This window comes from Chlamydotis macqueenii, chromosome W, assembly GCF_036417535.1.
Source record: "Chlamydotis macqueenii isolate bChlMac1 chromosome W, bChlMac1.mat, whole genome shotgun sequence".
Lineage (NCBI taxonomy): Eukaryota > Metazoa > Chordata > Aves > Otidiformes > Otididae > Chlamydotis > Chlamydotis macqueenii.
The window spans coordinates 43,738,509-43,765,072 of NC_141592.1; the positions used below are offsets into that span (position 1 = coordinate 43,738,509).

Below are 26,564 nucleotides of genomic sequence, written 5' to 3' on the forward strand. Positions count from 1 at the left end.
TTATGTAAACTTTAAAGAAGTAATTCAGACATAAAATGTCAGTGCAAAATATGCCCACACAGTATCACACAAAATACCACAACCTTCTTTGCAGAGACTCAATTGTTAGTTCAAGCTATAGGAACAGTTTTCATAAAGATGATATAGATTAGGCTATAGCTGAATAATTTGAATGTCTTGGACCGCAAGTCGAATCAGTAGAAGAAATGGATATATAAAAAATTAATGATATTTGATTGCAGTAGATCTCTGTGGGCCTCTGTATGTGTATGCCTCCTTCCTTTCTTCGTGTTACATAACTTATTTTCAGCATTTACCAAAAATAAAATGCAACAGGGATATAGTGGCTCTTATCTAAACAAAAATAATCCAGCCAATATCTAAATAAAGCAGAAAATACATATTTCTATCTTTCTTTTTTTACCTTACTTTGTATTCAAACCATTTGATAGAAGTATAAATAAATCTCACCCGTATGTCAGACATGGCTTTGTCTGAAAAAGAGCAAAGAAAAAAACAAAGCAAAAACAAAATAAAAGGAGTAAAGGTAGAAAAGGATGAACGATAAGGAAAATAGCAGAATCATTCCTGTTATTTACCACAGAAACAAGAAAAGAGGGGCAGCACAGACCACAGCTATGAAATAGATTTATGATCTCAAGCATACTACTTCATGCAGTGTTTCTGGTCAGAGTTGAAAACACATTATTAGGGAGAGACAAAAGTAGTAAAAGATCACTTCCTATGGAAGAATAAATCCAAGTCTGTTGCATACATAAGGAGATAACTTGAGTTCAGACCATTTCTCATGTAGGGCAAATTTTCTGGCTATATAAAAAAATCATATGGTAATATACTGGACTAATGAATATACTGGGCCAAGGTTTGGGGTCAGTCCTATCCAGTTTATATTATACCATATTTGGATTGCTGTTTCATACTCCTAAATTCTTACTTTCTTTGCTCCTAAAAGTTGGCACACATAATGCAGACAGTGTTAAGCCACTGGTAGCGCAGGCAAATGAATTGTTGGAGAAAAATTATTCCAGAGGTAGATCATATCTGTACATCCCATGACCATAGCTGAGGTTTGGTCCAGTGGAAAAAAAATGGACAGAGACCAGAAATACCAACTTTACTACAATACTCATTGTAGTTGTCCTGGTTTCAGCAGGGATGGAGTTAATTTTCCTCTTAGTAGCTGGTGTGTTTTGGATTTTGTATGTGAAGAATGTTGATAAACACCCTGACCATATGAGTTGTTAATGAGACCAAGGACCCTGTCCGGCTTTCCAAGTCTCGCTAATGTGCAGATGTAGGAGGCTGGGAGAAAGACAGACAGAACAATTGACCCAAACTGGCCAAAGAGAGTGTTCCATGCCATAAACATCACGCTCAGTATATAAGCGGAGGTTGGCTAAGGGGCATGGCTCCCTTTCGCTCCTTTGATTGCTGCTCGGTTTTGTTTCCATGATCGTTGCTCGAGACGGGCTGTATCAGTCATTGGGACATCGGGTGGTGAGAAATTGTGCATCATTCATTTTGTATATTTCAGTATCCCTACATTTTGTTATTACTGTCATTTTTCTTTGCTATTCTAGTGTCGTAGTTTAGCCCTGATCGGGACCAGACTACGCAGTCTCTCTCTCTCTCATCCCCCCACCCTCTGAGGGAACAGGGAGAGATAATATAAAGAAAAAGGCTCGAGATTTGAGATAAGGACAGGGAGAGATCCTTAAAGTTACTGTTACGGGCAAAACAGACTCGACTTGGGGAAAACTATTTCTTTATTATTAAAACCAAAGCAGGATAATGAGAAAGAGAACAAGATAACCTCCCCCCAACCCTCCCTCTTCCCGGGCTTAACATTATCTTGACCTCCTTCCCCCCTACACTGAGTGGCACAGAGGGGAAGAGGGAATGGGGGTTACGGTCAGTTCATCACATGTTGCTTTACGCCGCTCCTTCCTCCTTGGGGGAAGAACTCCTCACATTTCTCCCCTGCTCCAGCGTGGGGTCCCTCCCATGGGCTACAGTCCTTCGTGAAACTGCTCCAGCGTGGGTCGTTTTTCCACAGGGTGCAGAGAGGGGGAGGCACGAGCCTTGTGGGCCTTGCGGCCCTCACTCTCTGGCCTATCACCGGGTGGCCAACTGGGACAGACTTGGCCTGGCCCAGCTGCAAGAAGTGGAGAGGAGATCTGAGAGAATCTGAGAGGTGTCTAGGTGTCTGCCTGAGCCAGTTGTAAAGAATTTCTGGTGAGAGGAATGGCTGCAGACACCAAGGGCAGTGAAGAAGGAGGGGGAGGAGTAATGCTGCTCCTGCCCAAGATCCCCCTGCAGCCCATGGTGAAGACCATGGTGGAGCAGACTGTCCCCCTGCAGCCCATGAAGGCCCACGGAGGAGCAGAGATCCCCCTGCAGCCCGTGGAGGACCCCACGCTGGGGTAGGCAGATGCCTGAAGGAGGCTATGGCCCATGGAGGGCCCGTGCTGGGGCAGCCATTCCAGAGCGACTGCACCCCATGGATCTCTCCCTGTCCTTATCTCAAACCTCAAGCCTTTTTCTTATATTATGTCTCCCTGTTCCCTCGGAAGGCGGGGGCAGTGAGAGAGAGACTGCTAGTCTGGTTCTGAGCAGGGCTAAAATATGACATCTAGTAAACTGTCTTCATCTCAACCCACGAGTTTTCCTTTCTTCCCAGTTCTCTCCCCTATCCCGCTGGGGAGGGGGAGGGAGAGCAAGGAACAGTGTGGTGACTAGGGCTAAACCACAACAGCAGTAAATACTCAATGGAGCATATACTCCATTAAGTATATATATTGTATACTCAAAAGTAATCATTTATATAGTCATTGTATATTCCAACATAATACTCAAACCGTACATGTTTATGGGTCAGGACAGCACAGAAATTCTTTCTTCTAATCACCAGTTAACAAATCACTGACCACTTTTTTCTAGCCCTTTCTTAGAACAGAATAGAATTGAGTAGACTAGACTAGACTATTTCAGTTGGAAGGGACCTACAGTGATCATCTAGTCCAAATGTCTGACCACTTCAGGGCTGACCAAAAGTTAAAGCATGTTGTTAAGGGCATTGTCCAAATGCCTCTTAAACACTGACAGGCTTGGGGCATCGACCACCTCTCCAGGAAGCCTGTTCCAGTGTTTGACCACCCTCTCGGTAAAGAAATGCTTCCTCGTGTCCAGTCTGAACCTCCTCTGGCACAGCTTTGAACCATTCCCACGCGTCCTATCACTGGATCCCAGGGAGAAGAGATCAGCACCTCCTTCTCCACTTCCCCTCCTCAGGAAGCTGCAGAGAGCGATGAGGTTGCCCCTCAGTCTCCTTTTCTCCAAACTAGATGGGTCCAGAGTCCTTAGCCACTCCACATAATACATGTCTACTCATATTAAACCTACTGTCAACCAGGACCCCCAGATCCCTTTCTGCAGGGCTGCTCTCCAGCCACGCCTCTCTCAGTCTATACTTGTGCCCGGCGTTACTCCATCCCAGGTGCAGAATCTGGCATTTGGACTTGTTAAATATCATGCCGTTAATGATTGCCCAATGCTCCAATCTATGCAGATCCCTCTGCAAGGCCTCTTGCCCCTCAAGACAGTCAATGGCACCTCCCAGTTTGGTATCATCAGCAAACTTGCTAATGGTGCATTCAACTCCTGCATCCAGTTCGTTGATAAATATATTGAACAGAACTGGCCCTAGAATTGAGCCCTGAGGGGTCAGATGTGGCCCCTTCCGCTACAACCCTTGGAGCTCTGCCCTTCAGCCAGTTCTTCACCCAGCACACTGTGAACCTGCTCATCCCACAGTTGGACAACTTGTCCAGAAGGATGCTGTGAGGGATGGTATCAAAAGCCTTACTAAAATCCAGAAAAACTCCATCCATGGCCTTCCCTTCATCCACTAGCTGTGTGACCTTATCATGGAAGGATATCAAATCAATTAGACAGGACTTTCCCTTTGTGAACCCATGCTGACTGTGCCTGAGGACTGCATTGTTCTTTAAATGCACCCAGTATGAGCTTCCCTGTAATTTTTCCAGGAACTGAGGTTAGACTAACAGGTCTGTAGTTCCCTGGGTCTTCCCTCACGCCCTTTTTGTGAATTGGAATAATGATGTTGGCTATCTTCCAGTCAGTGGGGGCTTCCTCAGACTCCCAAGACCTTTGGTAGAGGATCAAGAGGGGTCCTGCTGTAACATCCACTAGCTTCTTCAGTACACCAGGATGAATCCCAGCTGACCCCATGGACTTGTGAACATTCAGCTGATACAGCCAATCCTTTACAATTTCAGTGTCCACAAATGGAAAGTCACTGTTCCCACACTCATGTTTCTCTGACTCGGAGGACTGGGCAGTCCAAGGTCTATCAGTATTATTAAAGATTGAATTTTTTTCTAATCTTTTTTCCAACTTGTAGACCACCTAAAAATGTCCCATTAGTGGGACCTTTTAAAAAATGTCACATACACAGCCTGCAGTATGGCAAATATGAAATCTTTTAGAAGCAGTGGGAGCCCAAGGTTTCAGAGACGATAAGCTGGAAGTCGAACCTTTAAAATAGCCATGCTGGCTGGCTGATGAGCATGCTGCCAGCAGCAGAGACAAGCCCAATGTGCTTTACTCAGAGACCATGGGAGTACGCCCTGCACATCCACCACTGCGTCAATCCCTTGGCAGCTGTAACTCATAGCCAACCACCACTGCTCTACTTTCCAGACAACAACGATTTGGCTTCCTAAATGTAATGGTAGGATTTGCCCCTAGCTTTGCACATAGTCATAAAGTAATTATGTGTCACTAATCAGGGCTCTGAGCAACCTGATCTAGTTGAAGATCTCCCTGCTCCTTGCAGGGGAGTTGGATAGGATGACCTTTAAAGGTCCCTTCCAACCCAAAATATTCTATGATACTATGATTTTATGATTCTACAATTAGCCAGTGATGCAAGGAGCTTGGATTTGCAATTGCACAGAAAAGCAACTACAAACTGTGACTTTTAGGTGTCACACACATTTCAGAGAGCAGGAATCCAGTTCTTTCCCTAACCTTACAACCATATGTTGAACAAAGAGGCTTTGTGAAAAGGATCAAATCGATATAATAAGGTCACACTGGAGTTCATGCAAGCTTTGCTTTTTCAGTGCTGAACTTTCAAATCTCACTCCACTGAAATGCTCCTAATTAATCTCGGAAACTAAATACTAGAGATGCAACTATGTAGTTTATTTAAATATATTTGTTACACAGCAGCCAAATTAAGTGTGACAGCTTGTTTACTATGGGTTCCTGCCCTATGGGAGCTTTTAGACACAGTACATTAAGTAAGACAGCAAAATAACAAGTCATGAAAGAAACAGCATTAAATATTGGTGTCCTGGTTTCGGCAGGGATGGAGTTAATTTTCCTCCCAGTAGCTGATGTGTTTTGGATTTTGTATGTGAAGAATGTTGATAAACACCCTGACCATATGAGTTGTTAATGAGACCAAGGACCCTGTCCGGCTTTCCAAGTCTCCTTAACGTGCAGATGCAGGAAGCTGGGAGAGAGACAGGCAGAACAATTGACCCAAACTGGCCAAAGAGAGTGTTCCATGCCATAAACATCACACTCAGTATATAAGTATATATAAGTATATAAGTATATATAAGTGGGGGGGTGAGTCAGTGAGCTGCCTCTTTTTTTTCCTCTCTCTCGCTGTTCACTGTTCAGAATCGTTCCGGGATTGTTTACAGGTTTTTTTTTCATTCCATGGTTGCTACTTGGGCCAGGCTGTATTAATCATTGGGTCGTCGGGTGGTGAGAAATTGTGCATCCTTTGTTGTTCTTGTTTGGTTGGTTGTTTTTTTTTTTTTTAATTCTTCTTCTTCTTTTTTCTATTAATATTATTATCATTATTACATATATATATTTATTATATTTTCTTTTGCTATCCTAGCAAACTGCCTTTATCTCAACCCACGAGTTTTCTTTTCTTCCCAATTCTCTCCCCCATCCCCTGGGGAGGGGAAGGGTGATTGAGCAGCTGTGTGGTACTTGATTGCTGACTGTAGCTAAACCATGACAATTGGTACACTTCATACTTATATTTTTGGTATGTAAAAATCACAAGGTTTACAGATTTCTCTAGCAAAATTTTAAACGCTACAGTAAAGAAGCCAAGCAAGTAGGTGGTGCAAAAAACTACAGCCATTCCAATAGTTAGCCTCTGTCTTATTTAATGTCACCTATTATTTAGCTGCCACTAGGCAAGAACCTGGTGTCAAATTCAATTTGACTGCTTGGTATGTGTACCTTAGATAAACAAGCTGTATATTTTAAACACAACACTATCTCCTTCCATTGTCAAAATGTTCCTTGGTTTTCTGTTTCTCTAAGTTACAATTTAATTCTCCAAATTAAAATGTAATTCCTTTGTTAAACAATTTACATCAAAACTAAATTAAATACGTCTTGAAATACAGTCTATAATGAAGAGTAATAAGCATCAGCATTAGTCAGCCAATGCTAACTCTAACAACATAGAGGGCCATTTTTAGTCTTCTAAAAACCCGTGCCATCACATGACAATGTATGGAAGACACTTTTCTGACCACACCTCTTGATCTGTGAAGATCTCAATGAAGTTCTGGAAGGAGAAGATCCCTGACTGAAGAATGAGTTCTCCTGTGTTTTCAAAGCACTGTCCAGTTAGTACAAGGAGCTTGTGTCTTGCAGCATCTGTGATCATTAAGCGCACCTAGAGTGGAGAGAAACACATCAATAATGGGAGTTACCACATGTTTGTACATTCCTCTGAGAATATACAGTTGATCTCATCTAATTTAAAACATATTTTGTACAACAGTCTCCCAGATCTGTCAAAATGTTTTCAAGTTATAGTGCTGTTTACAAAAGACAACAAGAAAGGAGCAAAAAGGAAGCACAAGAAGTGATTAAAGAGAAAGTCTGATGGATTAACCAAACTAATGATATGGGGGAAAAAAAAGCAAGGAGCAGAAGAGAACAAAATTTGAATGAAAAAAATAATATTTTCAATGAACAAATACATTTATTGTATATAACTTGTTGAATTTTAATAGTACTCTATCAGGACAGCCTTGGTCAACTGTGCCCCACCTACTAATGAGAGACAACTACATGTGTCAGACTGTTTTTGGGAGGCTGATCTTCTTTTCCCAGTGTACAGCATTACTGGTCATTCAGTTGCAAAAATGTCACTAAAAAGTAACACCCACAAATCACACACAAGTAGCATATATAGACTGTCATTCTGTTGTAACTTGAATCATCTACCAAGATAAAGAATGTTTCTGTTTCAACATAATCATAATCAAGCACTCAGATACAGTTACATGCACCATTTACATCTCATGATGTCACTAACTGTGGACACTATAACTTTTTAAAGTGCCAGCCCAAGACCTTTTGCGATACACAGTAATAAATTATGCAGATGCCTGATGGCTCAAAGGAGTGTGCTACTGAGAAATAAACTTCTGCATCAGATCCTCATTACTTTACTTGACCCTCACTACAGCTAGTAATAATTTATGTTTCCCCCCAGAGGGAGATTTACTTGCATGCTAAGAAAAATCCATATATTCAGTATACTTCTGTTGGCTGAATGTAACTTAAATTGAAGAGTAAAACTAAACAAAACCTTTGTAAGATTCTGTACTATTGAGGAAAATTTTGCAAATGTAGTGGGTTGACCTTGGCTGGCTGCCAAGTGCCCACCAAGCCACTCTATCACTCCCCTCCTCAGCAGGACAGGGGAAGGTGGGTGAAAAAATAAGATGGAAAAACTCATGGGTTGAGATAAAGGCACTTTAATAAGGAAAAGCAAGGGCCACGCGCAGAAGCAAAGGAAACAAAAAGGTTTATTCTCTTCTTCCCATCAGCAGGCAAAGTCCAGTCACTTCCTGGGAAGTAGGGCCTCAGTACACGTAGCGGTGGCTTCAGAAGACAAATGCCTTAATAACGAATGCTCCCCCCTCCTCCTCTCTCTTGGCTTTTATTGCTGAGCAGATGTCATATGGTATGGAATATCCCTTTGGTCACTTTGGGTCAGCTGTCCTGGCTCTGTCCCCTCCCAATCTCTTGCCCACCCCCAGCCTACTGGCCTTTGAGGTGGGGGTGTTGGAGAGACAGCCTTGATGCTGTGAGAGCACTGCTCAGCAGTAGCCAGAACACTGACGTGTTATCGACACCTTTCTAGGTACAATTACAGCACTATGAGGGCTGCTATGGGGAAAGTTACCTCCATCCCAGCCAGACTCAGTACAGCAAATATTTCAAAAGTCTTGTCCAACACTGAAAAATCAATTGAAATTAAGGTGAGGTATGAATTTTAAGTGCATTAATTCCTCTGTTCAGGGAGAATTAAGTTAAACCAGAATAGTGATTCCAAAATAAGGCTATTCAAGTATTAAATTAAATGAGTAGAGTTCATCTGGAACAACTCCACATGTAGATATTGCATCCAAATTCCATCTCCATGGAGATGAAATAATGACCATAGCTGTCCTAGCAAGCCATTCTTTCAAATTTTTATATTGACTGTTAAGCAATCAGTTGTTCTAAACAATTCCTCTCACACCAGGGAGGCTGAGCCAAGAAGGCTTGACCTAAATCTCTGCTGAACAACTAATGTTTTCAGTATAAGTAGAAAAGAGTCACTGAAGAGTATCTATATGAAAGAAGATCCCAACTCTACCACATCTTCATTGATATTTTATTAAATAAGTGGCCTTGACTCTGAGCAGGAGAAAGTTCCTTTAATTAAATGCAGAACTAATGCTGGTATGTCACTAATTGCACTAAATGGTTATAAATTCAGCAATATCCTTGCTGGATCAAGTGTATTCATTTTTATTTAATACAAAAATATAGACAAGTGTAGCTGGCTGGCTGATGTGTGGCTGAAATCTTGTCTGGTTCAGTTGTATTAAAACCATAAAAGAACTGACTTCCTCTTCTATGTTTTCTTTCATTGCTAGCAGTAGTTCTCGGGAGTCTGCCAACTTATGTATAAACCCACCGGGTTTTCCAACAGCAAAATTATTTCCTGGCTTAGAATCACAGAATCATTGAATATTTTGGGTTCAAAGGGACCTTTAAAGGCCATCCAGTCCAACCCCCCTGCAAGGAGCAGGGACATCTCCAACCAGATCAGGTTGCTCAGGGCCCTGTCCAACTTGGCCTTGAATGTTTCCAGGGATGGGGCATCCACCACCTCTCTGGGCAACCCGTGCCAGTGTTTCACCACCTTCATTGTAAAAAATTTCTTTGTTCTATCTAGTCTGAATCTACCCTCTTTTAGTTTAAAACCATTACTGCTTGTCCTATCAAAAAAGGCCCTGCTAAAAGTTTGTCATCATCTTTTTCATAAGTCCCCTTGAGGTACTGGAAGGCCGCTATAAGGTCTCCCCGGAGCCTTCTCTTCTCCAGGCTGAACAGCCCCAGCTCTCTCAGCCTGTCCTCACAGGAGAGCTGCTCCAGCCCTCTTACCATCTTCATGGCCCTCCTCTGGACCCTCTCCAACTGGTCCATGTCCTCCTGATGTTGGGGGCTCCAGAACTGGATGCAGCGCTGCAGGTGGGGTCTCACCAGAGCAGAGCAGAGGGGCAGAATCCCCTCCCTCGACCTGCTGGCCGCGCTCCTCTTGATGCAGCCCAGGATGCGGTTGGCCTTCTGGGCTGCGAGCACGCATTGCTGGCTCATGTCGAGCTTCTCGTCCACCAGCACTCCCAAGCCCATCTCAGCAGGGCTGCTGTCAACCCATTCTCTGCCCAGCCTGTACTTGTGCCTGGGATTGCCCCGACCCACGTGCAGGACCTTGCACTTGGCCTGGTTAAATTTCATGAGGTTGGCACGGGCCCACCTCTCCAGCCTGTCAAGGTCCCTCTGGGTGGCATCCCTCTCTTCCAGCGTGTCGACAGCACCACATAGCTTGGTGTCGTCGAAGAACTTGCTGAGGATGCACTCTCTCCCACTGTCCATGTCACCAACAAAGATGTTGAACAGGGCCGGGCCCAATACCAACCCCTGAGGAACGCCACTTGTCACCGGTCTCCACCTGGACATTGAGCCGTTGACCACCACTCTTTGAGTGTGGCCACTCAGTCAATTCCTTATCCACCGAGTGGTCCGTCCATCAAACCCATGTCTCTCCAGTTTAGAGACAAGGATGTCATGCAGGACAGTGCCAAAAAAATCTTGTGAATCACTGATATGCAACTGCCACATAATTCCCCTTCAATCTATTTTATTAATTGACTGTGAAATAGGTTCTGCAGAGATAGAAAATTATGGCAGGAAAAAAAAAGTAAATAAATGCTTGCAGATTACGGAGCATAATGTATGATACACATGAAAGAACTTTGAGACACAGAAATTCTGTGTCTGATTATAACGAAGGCTTTCTGAGGGGCTACCAGAATGTTGTAGATTTCAAGATCACTACAGAAATATTGCAAGGTGATGATTCTGTTCAGTTTTACTTTTGACTGAAGTCTCAAATTTTTTGAAGAAATTGAACAGCAAAACTTAGACTCAGTCAAAACAGAGTTAAAGACTGAGTGTAAACTGAGACAGGAGCATAAGCAGATCAGCAGTTTCCAAGACTTATGATACAAACTCAGGAGTGTTAGAGCAATGGAGTGAGATCTTCTTAACGTTACCAAAATCCGGAATAAAGCTCCTTAACAGCAACGAGAAGTTAAGAAGCAGGCACTCCTTTATTGCAGCGCTGGGCGCACGGGGCATCGCTCCACCTAGCGTGCGCACCTGTTCGATCCAACAGCGCAGGTTAAATACACACCTGTTATACATATTCACTAGATTTCCGAGAAATATTATACATAAACATTAACTTTCCTAGAAGTCATTATAATATTCCCCCACCCACTTGCGCATGCTCAGTCTTTTGAGTCGAGGGTCTTCTGGTGGTCTTGGGGGTCGTCAGAGCGCCCCCTCCTCGAATTTGCTGGTCAAATCCCTCCTTAAAATCTCCATCTATGGTCTTGAGAACAAGGTCACGTTGTCCTTGATTTTTCCGGCTCCAAAGTGATGGCTCAGGGCCTATTTTCTGCAGGTGGTGTTTGGGGCTCACCATTGTTCTGCCACTCTTCTTAATTACCCCAAACATGCTAGGTTGACTTCTAACAAACGAGATGTTGTAACAGCTCTAAGATTCCCATTCCCTCTAAGGACAAAGAGATTTCATATAAAATTTAACCTATATGACTACAGTTCTACAGTTAGCAAGAATTACCCCATATTGATATTTAATTACCAAAAATCATATTATTCTTATATTAAAGCAATCATTGGTTAAGCTCTACTGATTGGAATCCTCGATACCCAGATCGAGATGGGAAGGGTAGAGGGTTTCCTAGCAGCAACCTGGTGTCCATAACAGTTTCCTTAGTTTCCTAAAACACAATGCTACAAGTCAATTAATCTTTATCAAAATCTCCGTGGTTAACTGATTTTAAACAAAACTTAAACCTCTGTGGTTACAATTCCCGTGACTACAATTGATTCTTAACACTCCTACATTCTACAATTTACTTTTGATCAGACCTGGCTCGCTTTATTTCATAATCAAGTTTTTAACTTTTATCATAATATTTGCAACATTAAGAAGGAAGTAACTGCTCATGGGGTTTTCAGAAACTTGTTTTCTTTGGACAACTGTGGTCTCTCTCTCTTTGGGCTTCTCTCTTTTGGGAGGTATTTGGCAGCTGACAGAACACAATAGGAGCTTTGGGCAGAACTATGCTCAGACTACCACCAGTACGCCTATTACCCGTCAGATTAGCAGGAATTTGTTTTAATATATTTTGCCTTTGTTTTCCCTGAACTGATAGATTCAATTTCCTCTTCTTGTGAAAGTCAGAGCTCCATGGTATATCACTGCCTCCCCAGATGCAACCTGGAAATCTCTTGATATGTAGAACTAAGTTTTCTATTTGCCATAATGGACAAAGTATGTCTATTCCAACCTCTGATTAAATTATTTTTCCTCTTTCTCATAATCTTGTTCTAGCTTTTGTCCAGTGAGAGTCTCACTGAGTCAGCCAAGGTAAATTTCAGTTTGTAACTTCTGACCATGACCAGTCTGGCAAGATGAAAGCAAAAAAAAGATTCTCTCTCCCAGTCTAGCGAGAGGAAATTAACAGTAACCTAGCCAAACATCTTCCAGAGCCAAAGGAGTAAAGTCAGGAGTCAGAAGGCATTAATCAGCCTCAGACCATGTTCTTCGATGTGGTCATCCATCAAAGGAATGACAAGCAACATTGAGAGAAGCAGCATTTCTCTACTTTTGTCAGTTCCTCCAGCTCTTCCCCTCCCTCATCCTTTATAGCTTTTTACTCTGAAAGTCTGAGTGTATTAAAGACAACCCTAAGAGCTGCTACCCAGCTGACATCCTTGTTCCTTACCAAGTAGCTCTAACGCAATGTAAGAGATTTTCACACATAAGTTTTTAGTGCATGAGTGTCACAGTTCAGCCCTGCTCGGGAACAAGCTATGCAGTCTCTCTCTCATCCCCCCACCCTCCGAGGGAACAGGGAGAGATAATATAAAGAAAAGGCTCGAGGTTTGAGATAAGGACAGGGAGAGATCCTTAAGTTACCGTTACGGGCAAAACAGACTCGACCTGGGGAAAACTATTTGTTTATTATGATTAAAAAAAACAACGCAGGATAATGAGAAAGAGAACAAGATAACTTACCCCCATCCCTCCCTCTTCCCGGGCTTAACATTATCTCTACCTCCTTCCCCCTCTCCGAGCGGCACGGGGGGGGAAGAGGGAATGGGGGTTATGGTCACTACATCACACGTCGCTCTATGCCGCTCCTTCCTCCTCCAGGGAAGAACTCCTCACATTCCTCCCCCACTCCAGAGTGGGGTCCCTCCCATGGGCTGCAGTCCTTCGTGAAACTGCTCTGGCATGGGTCATCTCTTCCACAGGGTGCAGTCCCTCCAGAACAGCTGCCCCAGCGGGACCTCCATGGGCCACAGCCTCCTTCAGGCATCTGCCTGCTCCAGCGTGGGGTCCTCCACAGGCTGCAGGTGAATCTCTGCTCCTCTGTGGGCCTCCATGGGCTGCAGGGGGACAGCCGGCTTCACCATGGGCTGCACCACGGGCTGCAGGGGGATCTCGGGCAGGAGCAGCATTACTCCTCCCTCTCCTTCTTCACTGCCCTTGGTGTCTGCAGCCGTTCCTCTCACAAGTAATTCTTCACAACCAGCTCAGGCAGACGCCTCTCAGGTTCTCTTCACATCTCCTCTCCACTTCTTGCAGCTGGGCTGGGTCAAGTCGGGCCCAGTTGGCCGCCCGGTGGGAGGCCAGAGGATGAGGGCTGCAAGGCCCACAGGTCCTGCACCTTCCCCTCTCTGCCCCACTTCAGCCTCTTCACATCTTCTCCCTTTTTTTTTTGTTATTTTTCCCCTTCTTAAATACGTTATCACAGAGGCGTTATCAGTGAACATTCCATCACCAATTGGCTCAGCCCTGGCCAGCAGCAGGTCTGCCCTAGGCCTGGCCGAGTCCACTGGACAAAGGGGACTTCTTGCAGAAGCTGCCACCGTAGCCTCACCCCACTAAACAAAACCAGCAGAAGGAGCTGCCATTAACTAAGGTTACTTACTTTTAAAAGCTTTTAAAACTTTGGAAACTTCATTTATTTTTGCATATTTTCTCCTGTTTGTGTTTAATATCACTTAAGGTTGGTAAAAAAAATAGATTTTTCACAAAGTACTACAAGCAGAGTCACTTCATTTCCCAAAAGAACTTGTACTATGTCAGTGCTTCCCAGCACTGGATAGCAATGTAATTATCCCTATTTTTTTACAACCTTCAGTCTCACTAGCTAAATTTGTCAACTTTTTTCTTTGAGCTACATGCTCAGTTCTCTGACTACTGTAGCGAGTTCAAGAGGAATTGACAGTCCTCTTCTGGGGCACTCTCCAGAGTCCATTGATCATGTCATGTGCTTTTTGAAGGAGAGATCACATAGATCAACCTAGAGTCACCACCACATAGATGATAATTCTTCTTGAAGACCTAAATTTATCTCAGGGCACCTGATTTGAGAAGGACTTGGGTGTGCTGTGGACGAGAAGCTCAACATGAGCCAGCAATGCACGCTTGCAGCCCAGAAAGCCAGCCTCATCCTGGGCTGCATCACCAGCAGCATGGCCAGCAGGTCGAGGGAGGGGATTCTGCCCCTCTACTCTGCTCTGGTGAGACCCCACCTGGAGTACTGCATCCATCTCTGGAGCCCTCAACATAAGAAGGATGTGGACCTGTTGGAGTGAGTCCAGAGGAGGCCATGAAGACAATCAGAGGACTGGAGCACCTCTCCTGTGAGGACAGGCTGAGAGAGTTGGGGCTGTTCAGCCTGGAGAAGAGGAGGCTCCGGGGAGACCTTAGAGCGGTCTTCCAGTACCTAAAGGGGGCCTACAGGAAAGACGGGTAAGAGACTCTTCAGTAGGGCCTGTTGTGACAGGACTAGGGGTAATGGTTTCAAAATGCAGGGAGGTAGATTCAGAGTAGACATCAGGAAAAAATATTTTACACTGAGGGTGGTGGAATGCTGGCCCAGGTTGCCCAGAGAGGTGGTGGATGCCCCATCCCTGGAAACATTCAAGGCCAGGCTGGACGGGGCTCTGAGCAACCTGATCTGGTTGGAGATGTCCCTGCTCCTTGCAGGGGGATTGGACTGGATGGCCTTTAATGCTCCCTTCCCACCCAAACTATTCTATGGTTCTATGATTCTTTTTTTTTTTCAAGCACTTTTTCATATGTACAATAGGCATCCAGAGCTACCAAACAATGAAGGAGCAGAAGAAAAGCACATGCAGTGTCACCACAGCTGCCTTCATTTCATCAAGAAGGGAATTTGGTTTGTTATGAGGAAATGAGCACTGGGATAAGTGGTGTGTTTCTGTCCTATGCCTTTGATGCTTTATCAGGAGTCTGGGAAACCAGGAAGAAAATCAAGGGATGGCTAATGTTTTTGATGTTATTTGCTCCTAACATGCCCTTTTGTCCACAGTTAGGAGCTGCTCTCCGCCTGCCCACTTAATGGAGCTTTTATGACACATCCAGTGAAGTATTTCCGATTGACTTACCTCAGTACTAACTGCTTCATCTGAAGGATTGATGAGGACTACAGTTTCTAAGACATCACTTCTGTGGTGAAGAATCTTCTGACCTGCAAGCACAGAGAGGAAAAAAAAAGGACAAGACATTAAATTCAACCAGCATGGTTTAAACCAGTTCTTTCCCTGAGTTAGTTATATGTTCCACTGTGTGACAGCCCTCTGGTTACCCAGGGCAGCACACACCAGTCACAGCAACTACCATGCTGACTCACATCTTCAGAAATATCCATGGCATATGGTCCTATGGGTTAGAAACACCAGTCCAGAAAATTCAAGGTAATGAAAATAAACTGGCAACAGCACTGGGACCTGTCCCTTCCCCCTGGCAGGAGGAGTCCCTGTTACTCACCTTGGTCTTACTGAGCTGGTGTGGATCAGGGACTGGAGTAACTGTCACCAGCTGAGCATCTGGCCCTGGATTTTCATGGGCATATCTACACCACAGATACAGCTGAGGTTACACAGTCCTGTAACATGCCTAGGTGGTTTTAAATTATCTTTTCCAGGAACTATTGGTGGCTTAGCTGCAGCAGGAAGAAAGTCAGCATGGGCTGCAAATTTCCCCTGCAAGAAGCAAAGTGAATACTTGGGCCATATGCTGGTGCTGCCCAGCATGGCTAACAAGTACAATTTGTGAGACAAGCAAAGGAGCCCAGGGATGTCCCCACTCCCCACCACCACCAGCACCGTCCTGCATAGCATACATGTGCTCCCTGTCACACACTGTGGGAGTGCTCTCAAGCCAGGCAGCACCCTACGCAAACCACAGGTCCACAGTTGCACCAAACAAACCAGGTGAAAGCTGTGACCCACCCTGCCAAAACTCCCCATTCAGCCTTCTACTAATATTGATTAACACTGGGACACTGTGAGAAATTCCCTATTGGGATGGTCAAACACTTGCCATGCTGCCCTGCTTCATCTTGCAAACCTCATGAAGTTCAAGCAGGCCAAGTGTAAGGTCCTGCACGTGGGTCGGGGCAATCCCAGGCACAAATACAGGCTGGGCGGAAAATGGGTTGACAGCAGCCCTGAGGAGAAGGACTGGGGAGTGCTGGTAGATGAGAAGCTCAACATGAGCTGGCAATGCGCCCTTGCGGCCCAGGCGGCCAACCGCATCCTGGGCTGCATCAAGAGGAGCGCGGCCAGCAGGTCGAGGGAGGAGATTTTGCCCCTCTACTCCGCTCTGGTGAGACCCCACCTGGAGTACTGCGTCCTGCTCTGGAGCCCCCAACATCAGGAGGACATGGACCAGTTGGAGAAGGTCCAGAGGAGGCCGTGAAGATGATCAGAGGGCTGGAGCACCTCTCCTGTGAGGACTGGCTGAGAGAGTTGGGGCTGTTCAGCCTGGAGAAGAGGAGACTCCAGGGAGACCTGATAGCAGTCTTCCAGTACCTCAAGGGAGCCTACAGGAAAGACGGGGAAGAGACTCTTCAGTAGGGCCTGTTGTGACAGGACTAGGGGTAATGGTTTCAAAATAGAGGGAGGTAGATTCAGAGTAGACATCAGGAAAAAATATTTTACACTGAGGGTGGTAGAACACTGGCCCAGGTTGCCCAGAGAGGTGGTGGATGCCCCATCCCTGGAAACATTCAAGGCCAGGCCGGACAGGGCCCTGAGCAACCTGATCTGGTTGGAGATGTCCCTGCTCCTTGCAGGGGGGTTGGACTAGATGACCTTTGAAGGTCCCTTCCAACCCTAACCATTCTATGATTCTATGATTCTATCTTCCTCCTGCTTACAAAAACTGTAGCATGCAATGTTAGGCAACAAGAGTTTACAGATGTACAAAATACAGATAGCTCCTGAATGAATAACGTCTGGGCAATTTTGGAGCAGCCTCACAGTCCATTGGCTTTCATACTTAGTAGTTAGTCTGTTCTCTGTATTTAATAGTGATCTGACTGGGAGTGGATGCCAGAAAAAAAAAACAACAGGACTCTTGATTTTTTTTTTCTATGGTAATTAGCAAGTTCTTATCAGCATCTCTTTCTGTAAGAACTGCAGTGAGATTAATTAGCAGCTGTATTGTCATTCAGAAATCCAGACTGGCAATTAGTCCAAAAACCAGAAGAGCTATCCCTTCCAAGCAAACTGTAATATTAAACAATTAAAATAATTAATTACACTTAAAAGGAAATACAAGGGACACAGAAGAAGCCACTTATTTGCCAACATAGAAAAATTCCCCTGTAAAGTGATGAGAACAAGAACAGCAATGGTGAAAAGAGCTCTGCATTCCTGAAAACACAAGAGTGGTGTGGAGATAGTCTGGGAGGGTGGGTAGCCAGCCTTTTCCACCCTGCCTTGGTCTCAGGGCAGGCTCACTGCTGCCCCAGACCCTTCCCCTATGTCCTGGTTCTGGCTAGGACAGAGTTAATGTTCACCTGAGCTGGGAGAGGAGCTGGAGCTGGTGGCCCCTGTGGCTGAGGGACACAGCTGGGACAGTTTCCTAATTAGCTGGGAGAGTTTCCCCAAATTGGCCCAAGGGCTGTTCCATCCCATGGGCCATCATGCTCAGGGTATAAGTGGGGAGGGTGCTGAGGGGAGGCTCCTGCTACTTGGGAGGGAGCTGGGCATCAGGGTGTGCTGTGAGCTACTGTACTGTAAATTACCTGCTTCAGTATTTTCTGTTGTTGGGTTGGTTTGTTTGCTTTCCATCTCTGTTTTGTTTTCTTCTGTTGATCTCTTAAACATTTTTTTTTTTTAATCTTAACCTGTGAGTTTTGCCTTCTTTTATTTCCTGATTCTCCTTCCTGTCCCACTGGAGGGTGGGGGGAGTGAGCAGGAGACTGTAGCTTGGTCCTGAGCGGGGCTAAACTATAACATACTGGCAGGCCCTCCTCCAGACAGCGAGCACCAAGAAGCGTAAGAGCTTTTAATCAAATAATAGAAAGTGAAGGAGAAGGAAAAAAAGAATGTTCTTGGGTAGAATGAGAGACAGGGTTGTAGTTTACTCTCTTGTGCATGAAAATGCCTAGAGACTTCTGGATAATAACCTAATTTATTTGAAGAAACCTAGTATTGTTAACGCATATTTTTGCTGCGCTTACTTGGAAGAAGGAGATAAACTGTATATTATGAAAGGGGAGGAGGGCAAATCTCTCTCTGCCACATTCACATCTGGCATTACCCTTTGTAGTTCAATTTAACAACTCTGCTTCCTTGCCTAAGAGGAATGCATATATAAGACTACATTCAATAAAACATCCAGGTAGCTCTGTTACCACAGACTCCTTCAGAAGATGCCCTGTGATCTGATATTTTAGTTATTCTGCAGGTTTCCCTCAAATGAAGACATTAGGCAGAGTTTATTGAATCTAGTCTTTAGCATTGGGAAGGGACCAAAAGAAATTATCACGCCTCAGTTGCCACAGAAATTTCTCACTTAATAGTTAGTGACACAGAATGCACACTTTGCTTCAGGGCAGACTAAGCCTCATATATGATTAGGTGTTAACACATTAAACATAAAAAAGAAATGCAATTATTCACATGCAGAGTTGGACAAAAATGCATAATGCCCACCTGACTCAAAGTATTGACTTTGAACTTTACTGAAGCTGCTCCAAGTCATGTATCTGTGTGGCTGGGAGGGATTTGACCTGTGGAGTTGCATCCTATGCTCCCATGGGCCAGATACCCAGCTCCAGTGGTTGCATGGTTTCATGCAACTTGAGACTGATTTCCAGAGGCAAGTGTAGTGGTCTGCACCATGTACACATGCCTGTTTAGAGCTGCATGTGTGACTGTCTCCCTCTTTGACTCCTTGCCATCAACAAGTATTACTGCTTATTTTACAGGGTGAGGACCCAACACTGGTAGAGTGTGATTCACTATAAAGGCTCCTATCCCATGTAAAACTTCAGAAGAGGCTCTATTTACTGGTATCAGTAACATGGTCCTATGTCAACTGCTTGAGAAATTAAAAAAAAAAATCCCTCATTTAATAAATCCATTGACAATTTTTGTAAGAGCAACACAGGCTTACTGCTCAGGTTGATACTCAGATGCTCAGCTGGAATGGAGGAAAGTCTCCCACAGGAAGAGTTTTATCAAACAGAAATGAAGTATAACAGTGTGGGAGCAGAAAGCAGCAACAGCATTTCACAAACTGGCAAGAGATTGCAACTTATTAAACTAGATGAAGTGTGAGAATATGAGACTTGCGTAGAAGATCTGGGATTGCTTTAAATTAACTCTACCAGATTTTTAAAGCATGTATCTACACATTGGACAGAATATTTTTATGACATGTCAGAGGAAGAAAGGAAGAAACTTCCAGGTTGCACAGAAGCGGTTGGGTAGCTAGATTTTACCCACTTCTAGTTTCTGGAAAGTAGGTCAAAATCCTATCTAAAGACTTCTGGAAATAATATTTATCCTGTTTGGAAGAAATCTAAGTATCTGTTCATCCTTGATTTTATTAAGTAAAGCTTAAAATAAAAAAAACAGATATGAATAAAGAGTCTTGGCAGCTGCTTGATTCAGAATCAGTCCAACAGAGAGAAGAAGTAAACACCATGTGACAGTTGCTGTGCTCATTTTGGCTGGGATAGAGTTAAGAGCTAGAGATGCGTGCACACGTGCAGGGCTACGACCTTGTTGGCATCACAGAGACGTGGTGGGACGACTCCTGTGACTGGTGTGTTGGGATGGAGGGATATAGGCTCTTTAGGAAGGACAGGCAGGGGAGATGAGGAGGGGGTGTCGCTCTCTATGGCAGCAACCAGCTGGAGTGCATGGTCACAAGCACTGGTCCTCATGGGGGACTTGAACCACCCCGACGTCTGTTGGAGAGACAACACGGCAGGGCACAGGCAGTCCAGTAGGTTCCTGGAATGTGTGGATGACAACTTCCTCCTGCAGGTGATAGAAGAGCCAATGAGGAGGGGTGCCATGCTGGACCTTGTTTTTCACCAACAGGGAGGGGCTGGTGGGGGATGTGAAACTCAAGGGCTCAACTTGGCTGCAGTGACCATGAGACGGTGGAGTGCAAGACCCTTGGGGCAGGGAGGAAGCTACACAGCAAGCTCTCTGCCCTGGACTGGAGGAGGGCAGACTTTGGCCTCTTCAGGGATCTGATGGGCAAAGTGCCATGGGAGGCAGCCCTGGAGTGAAGAGGGGCCCGGGAAAGTTGGTCCATATTCAAGGAGCACCTCCTCCAAGCTCAGCAGCGCTGCATCCCGATGAAGAGCAAGTCGGGCAAAAATGGCAGGAAGCCCACGTGGATGAGCAAGGAGCGCCTGGACCAAATGAAAGTAAAGACGGAAGCCTATAGAGGGTGGAAGCGGGGACAGGTAGCCTGGGAGGAATACAGAGAGATTGTACAAATGGCCAGGGATCAGGTGAGGCAGGCTAAAGCCCTGACGGAATTGAATCTGCCCAGGGATGTCAAAAACAACAAGAAAGGCTTCTATATGTACGTTGGGGACAAAAGGAGGTCCAAGGAGAATGCAGGTCCCCTACGGAAGAAAACGGGTGACCTGGTTACCCGGGATATAGAGAAGGCTGAGGTGATCAATGACTTTTTTGCCTCAGTCTTCACCGATAAGGGCTCTTGTCACATCACCCAAGCTACACCACTTAGACATACACAAGTGTATGGGGCTGGATGGGATCCACTCAAGGGTCCTGAGAGAGCTGGCAGAAGTGCTCACCAAGCCCCTTTCAACCATTTACGAGCAGCCCTGGCTAACTGGGGAGGTCCCAGTTGACTGGAGGTTAGCAAATGTGACGCCCATCTACAAGAAGGGTCGGAAGGAGGATCCAGGGAACTACAGGCCTGGCAGTCTGACCCCGTGCTGGGGAAGCTTAGGGAGCAGCTCATCTTGAGTGCCATCACCTGGCACATACAGAACACCCAGGGAATCAGGCCCAGCCAGCATGGGTTCATGAAAGGCAGGTCCTGCTTGACCAACCTGATCTCCTTCTCTGACAAGGTGACCCGCTTAGTGGACAAGGGAAAGGCTGTGGATGTGATCTACCTGGACTTCAGGAAAGCCTTTGACATCATTTCCCACAGCACTCTCCTGGAGAAGCTGGCTGCTCATGGCTTGGACGGACATACTCTTCACTGGGTAAAAACTGGCTGGATGGCCGAGCCCAGAGAGTTCTGGTGAATGGAGTTAAATCCAGTTGGCAGTCAGTCACGAGCAGTGTTCCCCAGGGCTCAGTGCTGGGGCTGGTTCTGCTTAATATCTTTATCAACGATCTGGACGAGGGGATTGAGTGCTCCCTCAGTCAGTTTGCAGATGACACCAAGTTGGGCGGGAGTGTCGATCTGCTCGAGGGGAGGAAGGTTCTGCAGAGGGATCTGGAGAGGCTGGACCGATGGGCCGAGGTGAACTGTACGAGGTTCAACAAGGGCAAGTGCCTGATCCTGCACTTGGGTCACAACAACCCCATGCAACGCTACAGGCTTGGGGAAGAGTGGCTGGAAAGCTGCCCCATGGAAAGGGACCTGGGGGTGCTGGTAGACAGCTGGCTGAACACGAGCCAGCAGTGTGCCCAGGTGGCCAAGAGGGCCAACAGCATCCTGGCTTGCATCAGGAACAGTGTGGCCAGCAGGAGTAGGGAAGCGATCGTGCCCCTGTACTCAGCACTGGTGAGGCCGCACCTGGAATACTGTGTGCAGTTTTGGGCCCCTCACTACAAGAAGGACGTTGAGTTGCTGGAGCACGTCCGGAGAAGGGCAACGAAGCTGGTGAAGGGTCTGGAGCACAAGTCCTGTGAGGAGCGGCTGAGGGAACTGGGGTTGTTTAGTCTGGAGAAGAGGAGGCTGAGGGGAGACCTCATTGCTCTGTACAACTCCCTGAAAGGAGGCTGTAGGGAGGCGGGTGTTGGTCTCTTCTGCCAAGTAACTTGTGATAGGATGAGAGGAAATGACCTCAAGTTGTGGCAGGGGAGGTTTAGATTGGATGTTAGTAAGAATTTATTCACTGAGAGGGTTGTCAAGCATTGGAACAGGCTGCCCAGGGCAGTGATTGAGTCACCATCCCTGGAGGTATTTAAAAGACGTGGTGCATAGGGACATGGTTTAGTGGTGGACTTGGCAGTGTTAGGTTTACAGTTGGACTCAATGATCTTAAGGGTCTTTTCCAACCTAAATGATGCTATCATTCTATGATTCTATGATTGTCTGAAACCCTTACATTCTGAAGAACAGGGATCATTCGACTCTTCAGAAATTTCTAAGTCACTTCAGAGCCATTGGGACCCCATTTTAAAATCCTGGCAGATGAGTTTTCTCTGCCCTCTATCCTAAACCTTGCTGAACCAGTTCTGGCAGCTCAATGTAATCTTAGAATAGCATCACAAAGTGGAAACTCTGCACTGTTTCTTATTTCATTAATAAGAATTTGACAAGCAATGTAAATAGTAGGATCAAATCTAGACATTGACTCCTCCATGAATTTTCTGACACAACTACTAGTAAACTTTGTCTGTGTGCACAATTAAATAATGCCTGCTCAAGACATGGGATTAATCAATTAGTATAGATCAGTGCAATGTCTTTTGAAAGCAGTGCCCAGTCTCACACTGATGTGATTGGCTCTGGAAAATAAGACATCGGCAATGTTTTTTTTTTCTGAGAGAAGAAAGACTACTCTGTAATTTTGTTCCTGGTGTTTTGTTCAGGTGCATCCAAATGCCCGCCAGTCTCCTCCTGCATTCACTGAAAAGCAATTTTTTTGGTACATAAATGAATAAATAAAAACTCTGGCCAATATTTTGGAACCTCACATTTTCATTTATTTTCTATTACTTTAATCCTGAAGCGTGACACAGAAACTGTAGCTGCTGTGAATCATTGTGTCACTACTGTGATACAAAGCATGTCTCTGTGCTTTGAAAGAAAGCACCACTCCTTTGTAGTTTTTTCCTTTTGCAAGCTATAGCATTTTTAAAACCACTTATTTTTTATCTCTCGTGCATTAAATATGAAAGGTAAAGGCCATTTATCAGTAAAACATAACATGATTTTCCATATTAACAGCCAAAGGATCTCTCTTATTTATAGGAAGATCTCTGTATGCATCTAACTTCTTTTATTATTGCATTTCCAGCATCTCCAGTTGAGGCAGGAATGTGAACCCCAGTGAAATGAAGATGTCTGGATTTTGGCAAAACAAGTGAAAGACTTTGCTACGCTGATACAGAACAAGAAAAGCTTCTGTAGGTACGTCGGGGATAAGAGGAAGATCAGGGAGAATGTGGGCCCTGTCCAAAAGGAAACGGGTGACCTGGTTACCCGGGACATGGAGAAGGCTGAGGTGCTTAATGACTTTTTTGCCTCAGTCTTCACCGACAAGAGCTCTTGTCACGTCACCCAAGTTGTGGAAGGCACAAGCAGGGACTGGGAGGATGAAGAACCGCCCACTGTAGCAGAAGAGCAGGTTCGGGATCATCTGAGGAACTTAAAGGTGCACAAGTCCACAGGACCTGATGAGATGCATCCCTGGGTCCTGAGGGAACTGGCGGATGAAGTTGCCAAGCTGCTAGCTATCGTATTTGAGGAGTCGTGGCAGTCTGGTGAGGTCCCCGATGAGTGGAAGAGGGGTGACATAACCCCCATTTTTAAAAAGGGGAACAAGGAGGACCCGGGCAACTACAGGCCGGTCAGCTTCACCTCTGCGCCTGGCAAGGTCATGGAGCAGATTCTCCTGGAAACCATGCTAAGGCACATGGAGAGCAAGGAGGTGATTGGTAGAGAGTCAACATGGCTTCACCAAGGGCAAATCATGCCTGACCAATTTGGTGGCCTTCTATGACAGGGTGACAGCATCGGTGGACAAGGGACGAGCAACTGATGTCATCTACCTGGACTCGTGCAAGGCATGTGACACTGTCCTGCATGACATCCTTCTCTCTAAACTGGAGAGACATGGCTTTGATGGATGGACCACTCGGTGGATGAGGAACTGGCTGGATGGCCGCACTCAGAGAGTGGTGGTCAACGGCTCAATGTCCATGTGGAGACCGGTCACGAGTGGCGTCCCTCAGGGGTCCGTGCTGGGCCCGGCCCTGTTCAACATCTTTGTTGGTGACATGGACAGTGGGAGAGAGTGCACCCTCAGCAAGTTAGCCAACGACACCAAGCTGTGTGGTGCCGTCGACACGCTGGAAGGGAGGGATGCCATCCAGAGGGACCTTGACAGGCTGGAGAGGTGGGCCCGTGCCAACCTCATGAAGTTCCACCAGGCCAAGTGCAAGGTCCTGCACCTGGGTCAGGGCAATCCCAGGCACAAATCCAGGCTGGGCAGAGAATGGATTGAGAGCAGCCCTGAGGAGAAGGACTTGGGAGTGCTGGTGGACGAGAAGCTTAACATGAGCAGGCAATGCGCCCTTGTGGCCCAGAAGGCCAACCGTATCCAGGGCTGCATCAAGAGGAGCGTGGCCAGCAGGTCGAGGGAGGTGATTCTCCCCTTCTACTCTGCCCTGGTGAGACCCCACCTGGAGTACTGCGTCCAGTTCTGGAGCCCCAAACACAAGAAGGACATGGACCAGTTGGAGAAGGTCCAGAGGAGGGCCACGAAGATGATAAAAGGGCTGGAGCACCTCTCTTATGAGGACAGGCTGAGAGAGTTGGGGCTGTTCAGCCTGGAGAAGAGGAGGCTCCGGGGAGACCTGATAGCGGTCTTCCAGTACCTCAAGGGGGCCTACAAGAAAGATGGGGAAAGGCTGTTTAGTAGGGCCTGTTGCGATAGGACGAGGGGTAATGGTTTTAAAATAGAGGGGGGTAGATTTAGATTAGAAATTAGGAAAAAATTTTTTACGATGCGAGTTATAGAACACTGGAACAGGTTGCCCAGAAAGGTGGTGGAGGCCCCATCTCTGGAAATGTTCAAGGCCAGGCTGGATGAGGCTCTGAGCAACCTGACCTAGTCAGGGATGTCCCTGCTCCTTGCAGGGGGGTTGGACTAGATGACCTTTGAAGGTCCCTTCCAACCCTAACCATTCTATGATTCTATGATTCTATGATTCTAAACCCATCTAGGCTGCCACATTGTGGCAAGATATTGCTGCCTCGTTAGAGAATCTGGTTGTAAAAGTACGTCACGTAGATGCCCACGTATCCAAGAGTAGAGCCACTGAAGAACATCAAAACAACCAGCAAGTGGATCAAGCTGCTAAAATTGAAGTGGCTCAGGTGTGCCTGGACTGGCAGCGTAAGGGTGAATTATTTTTAGCTCAGTGGGCCTATGATACCTCAGGCCATCAGGAAAGAGACGCAACATACAAATGGGCTCGTGATCGAGGGGTGGATTTAACCATGGACACTATTGCACAGGTTATCCTTGAATGTGAAATATGTGCTGCAATTAAGCAAGCCAAGCGGTTAAAGCCTCTGTGGTATGGGGGATGATGGCTGAAGTATAAATATGGAGAGGCCTGGCAAATTGATTACATTACACTCCCACAAACTCGCCAAGGCAAGCGCTGTGTGCTTACAATGGTAGAAGCAACCACTGGATGGCTGGAAACATATCCTGTACCCCATGCCACTGCCCAGAGCACCATCCTGGGCCTTGAGAAACAAGTCTTATGGTGACATGGCACCCCAGAAAGAATTGAATCAGACAATGGTATCCACTTCTGAAACAACCTCATAGACACCTGGGCCAAAGAACATGGCATTGAGTGGGTATATCGCATCCCCTATCACGTACCAGCCTCTGGAAAATTTGAAAGGTAATATGGGCTGCTGAAAACTACACTGAGAGCAATGGGTGGTGGAACCTTCAAAAATTGGGACAAACATTTAGCAAAAGCTACTTGGCTAGTCAACACTCAGGGGTCCACCAATTGAGCTGGCCCTACCCAATCAGAACTTCTACGTACTGTAGAAGGGGATAAAGTCCCTGTGGTGCATGTAAGGAATATATTGGGGAAGACAATCTGGGTTATTCCTCCCCTGGGCAGAGGCAAACCCATGCATGGGATTGCTTTTGCTCAAGGACCTGGGTGTACTTGGTGGGTGATGGAGGAGGATGGGGAAGTCCGATGTGTACCTCAAGGAGATCTGATTTGAGGTGAAAACAGCCAATAATTTGAACTGCTTGATGTTGATTACTATGTAGTACTGTATGTCATTATATAGCTGTTCTATGTCCCTCTGCTTCTTCCTGCTCCACGCCCTGAGAGACTTATGTTGTATCTAAAGTATTATAGTAAAAATCACCTAGACCAACAAAGAATGAACTTTGATAAAACAGAAAAAAAAAATGCAGCAGTGATGGAACCAGAACTGGCTCTTGCAACTAGCACCTAGCAACAGATCTTCAGTTTCCAGACTATGAATGTGCTAAAGCACTCGCACCAGATATGCTACCTGAGCAAACACTGCATTGTCTGTC

The 26,564-nt window shown here is 45.8% G+C and overlaps 1 protein-coding gene across 1 annotated transcript in view; it reads right to left on the reverse strand.

The window, feature by feature from the left end:
• The window catches only part of LOC147596723 (microtubule-associated protein 1B-like), a 73,813-nt gene that overhangs the window by 11,842 nt on the left and 35,407 nt on the right, over positions 1–26,564 (reverse strand). The window contains exons 3-4 of the mRNA XM_086769510.1: positions 15,172–15,254; positions 6,623–6,763 (exon numbers count right to left, since the gene is read on the reverse strand). Of these exons, the coding sequence (XP_086625636.1) occupies positions 6,623–6,763; positions 15,172–15,254 (224 nt within the window). The remainder of the gene's footprint in view (positions 1–6,622; positions 6,764–15,171; positions 15,255–26,564) is intronic.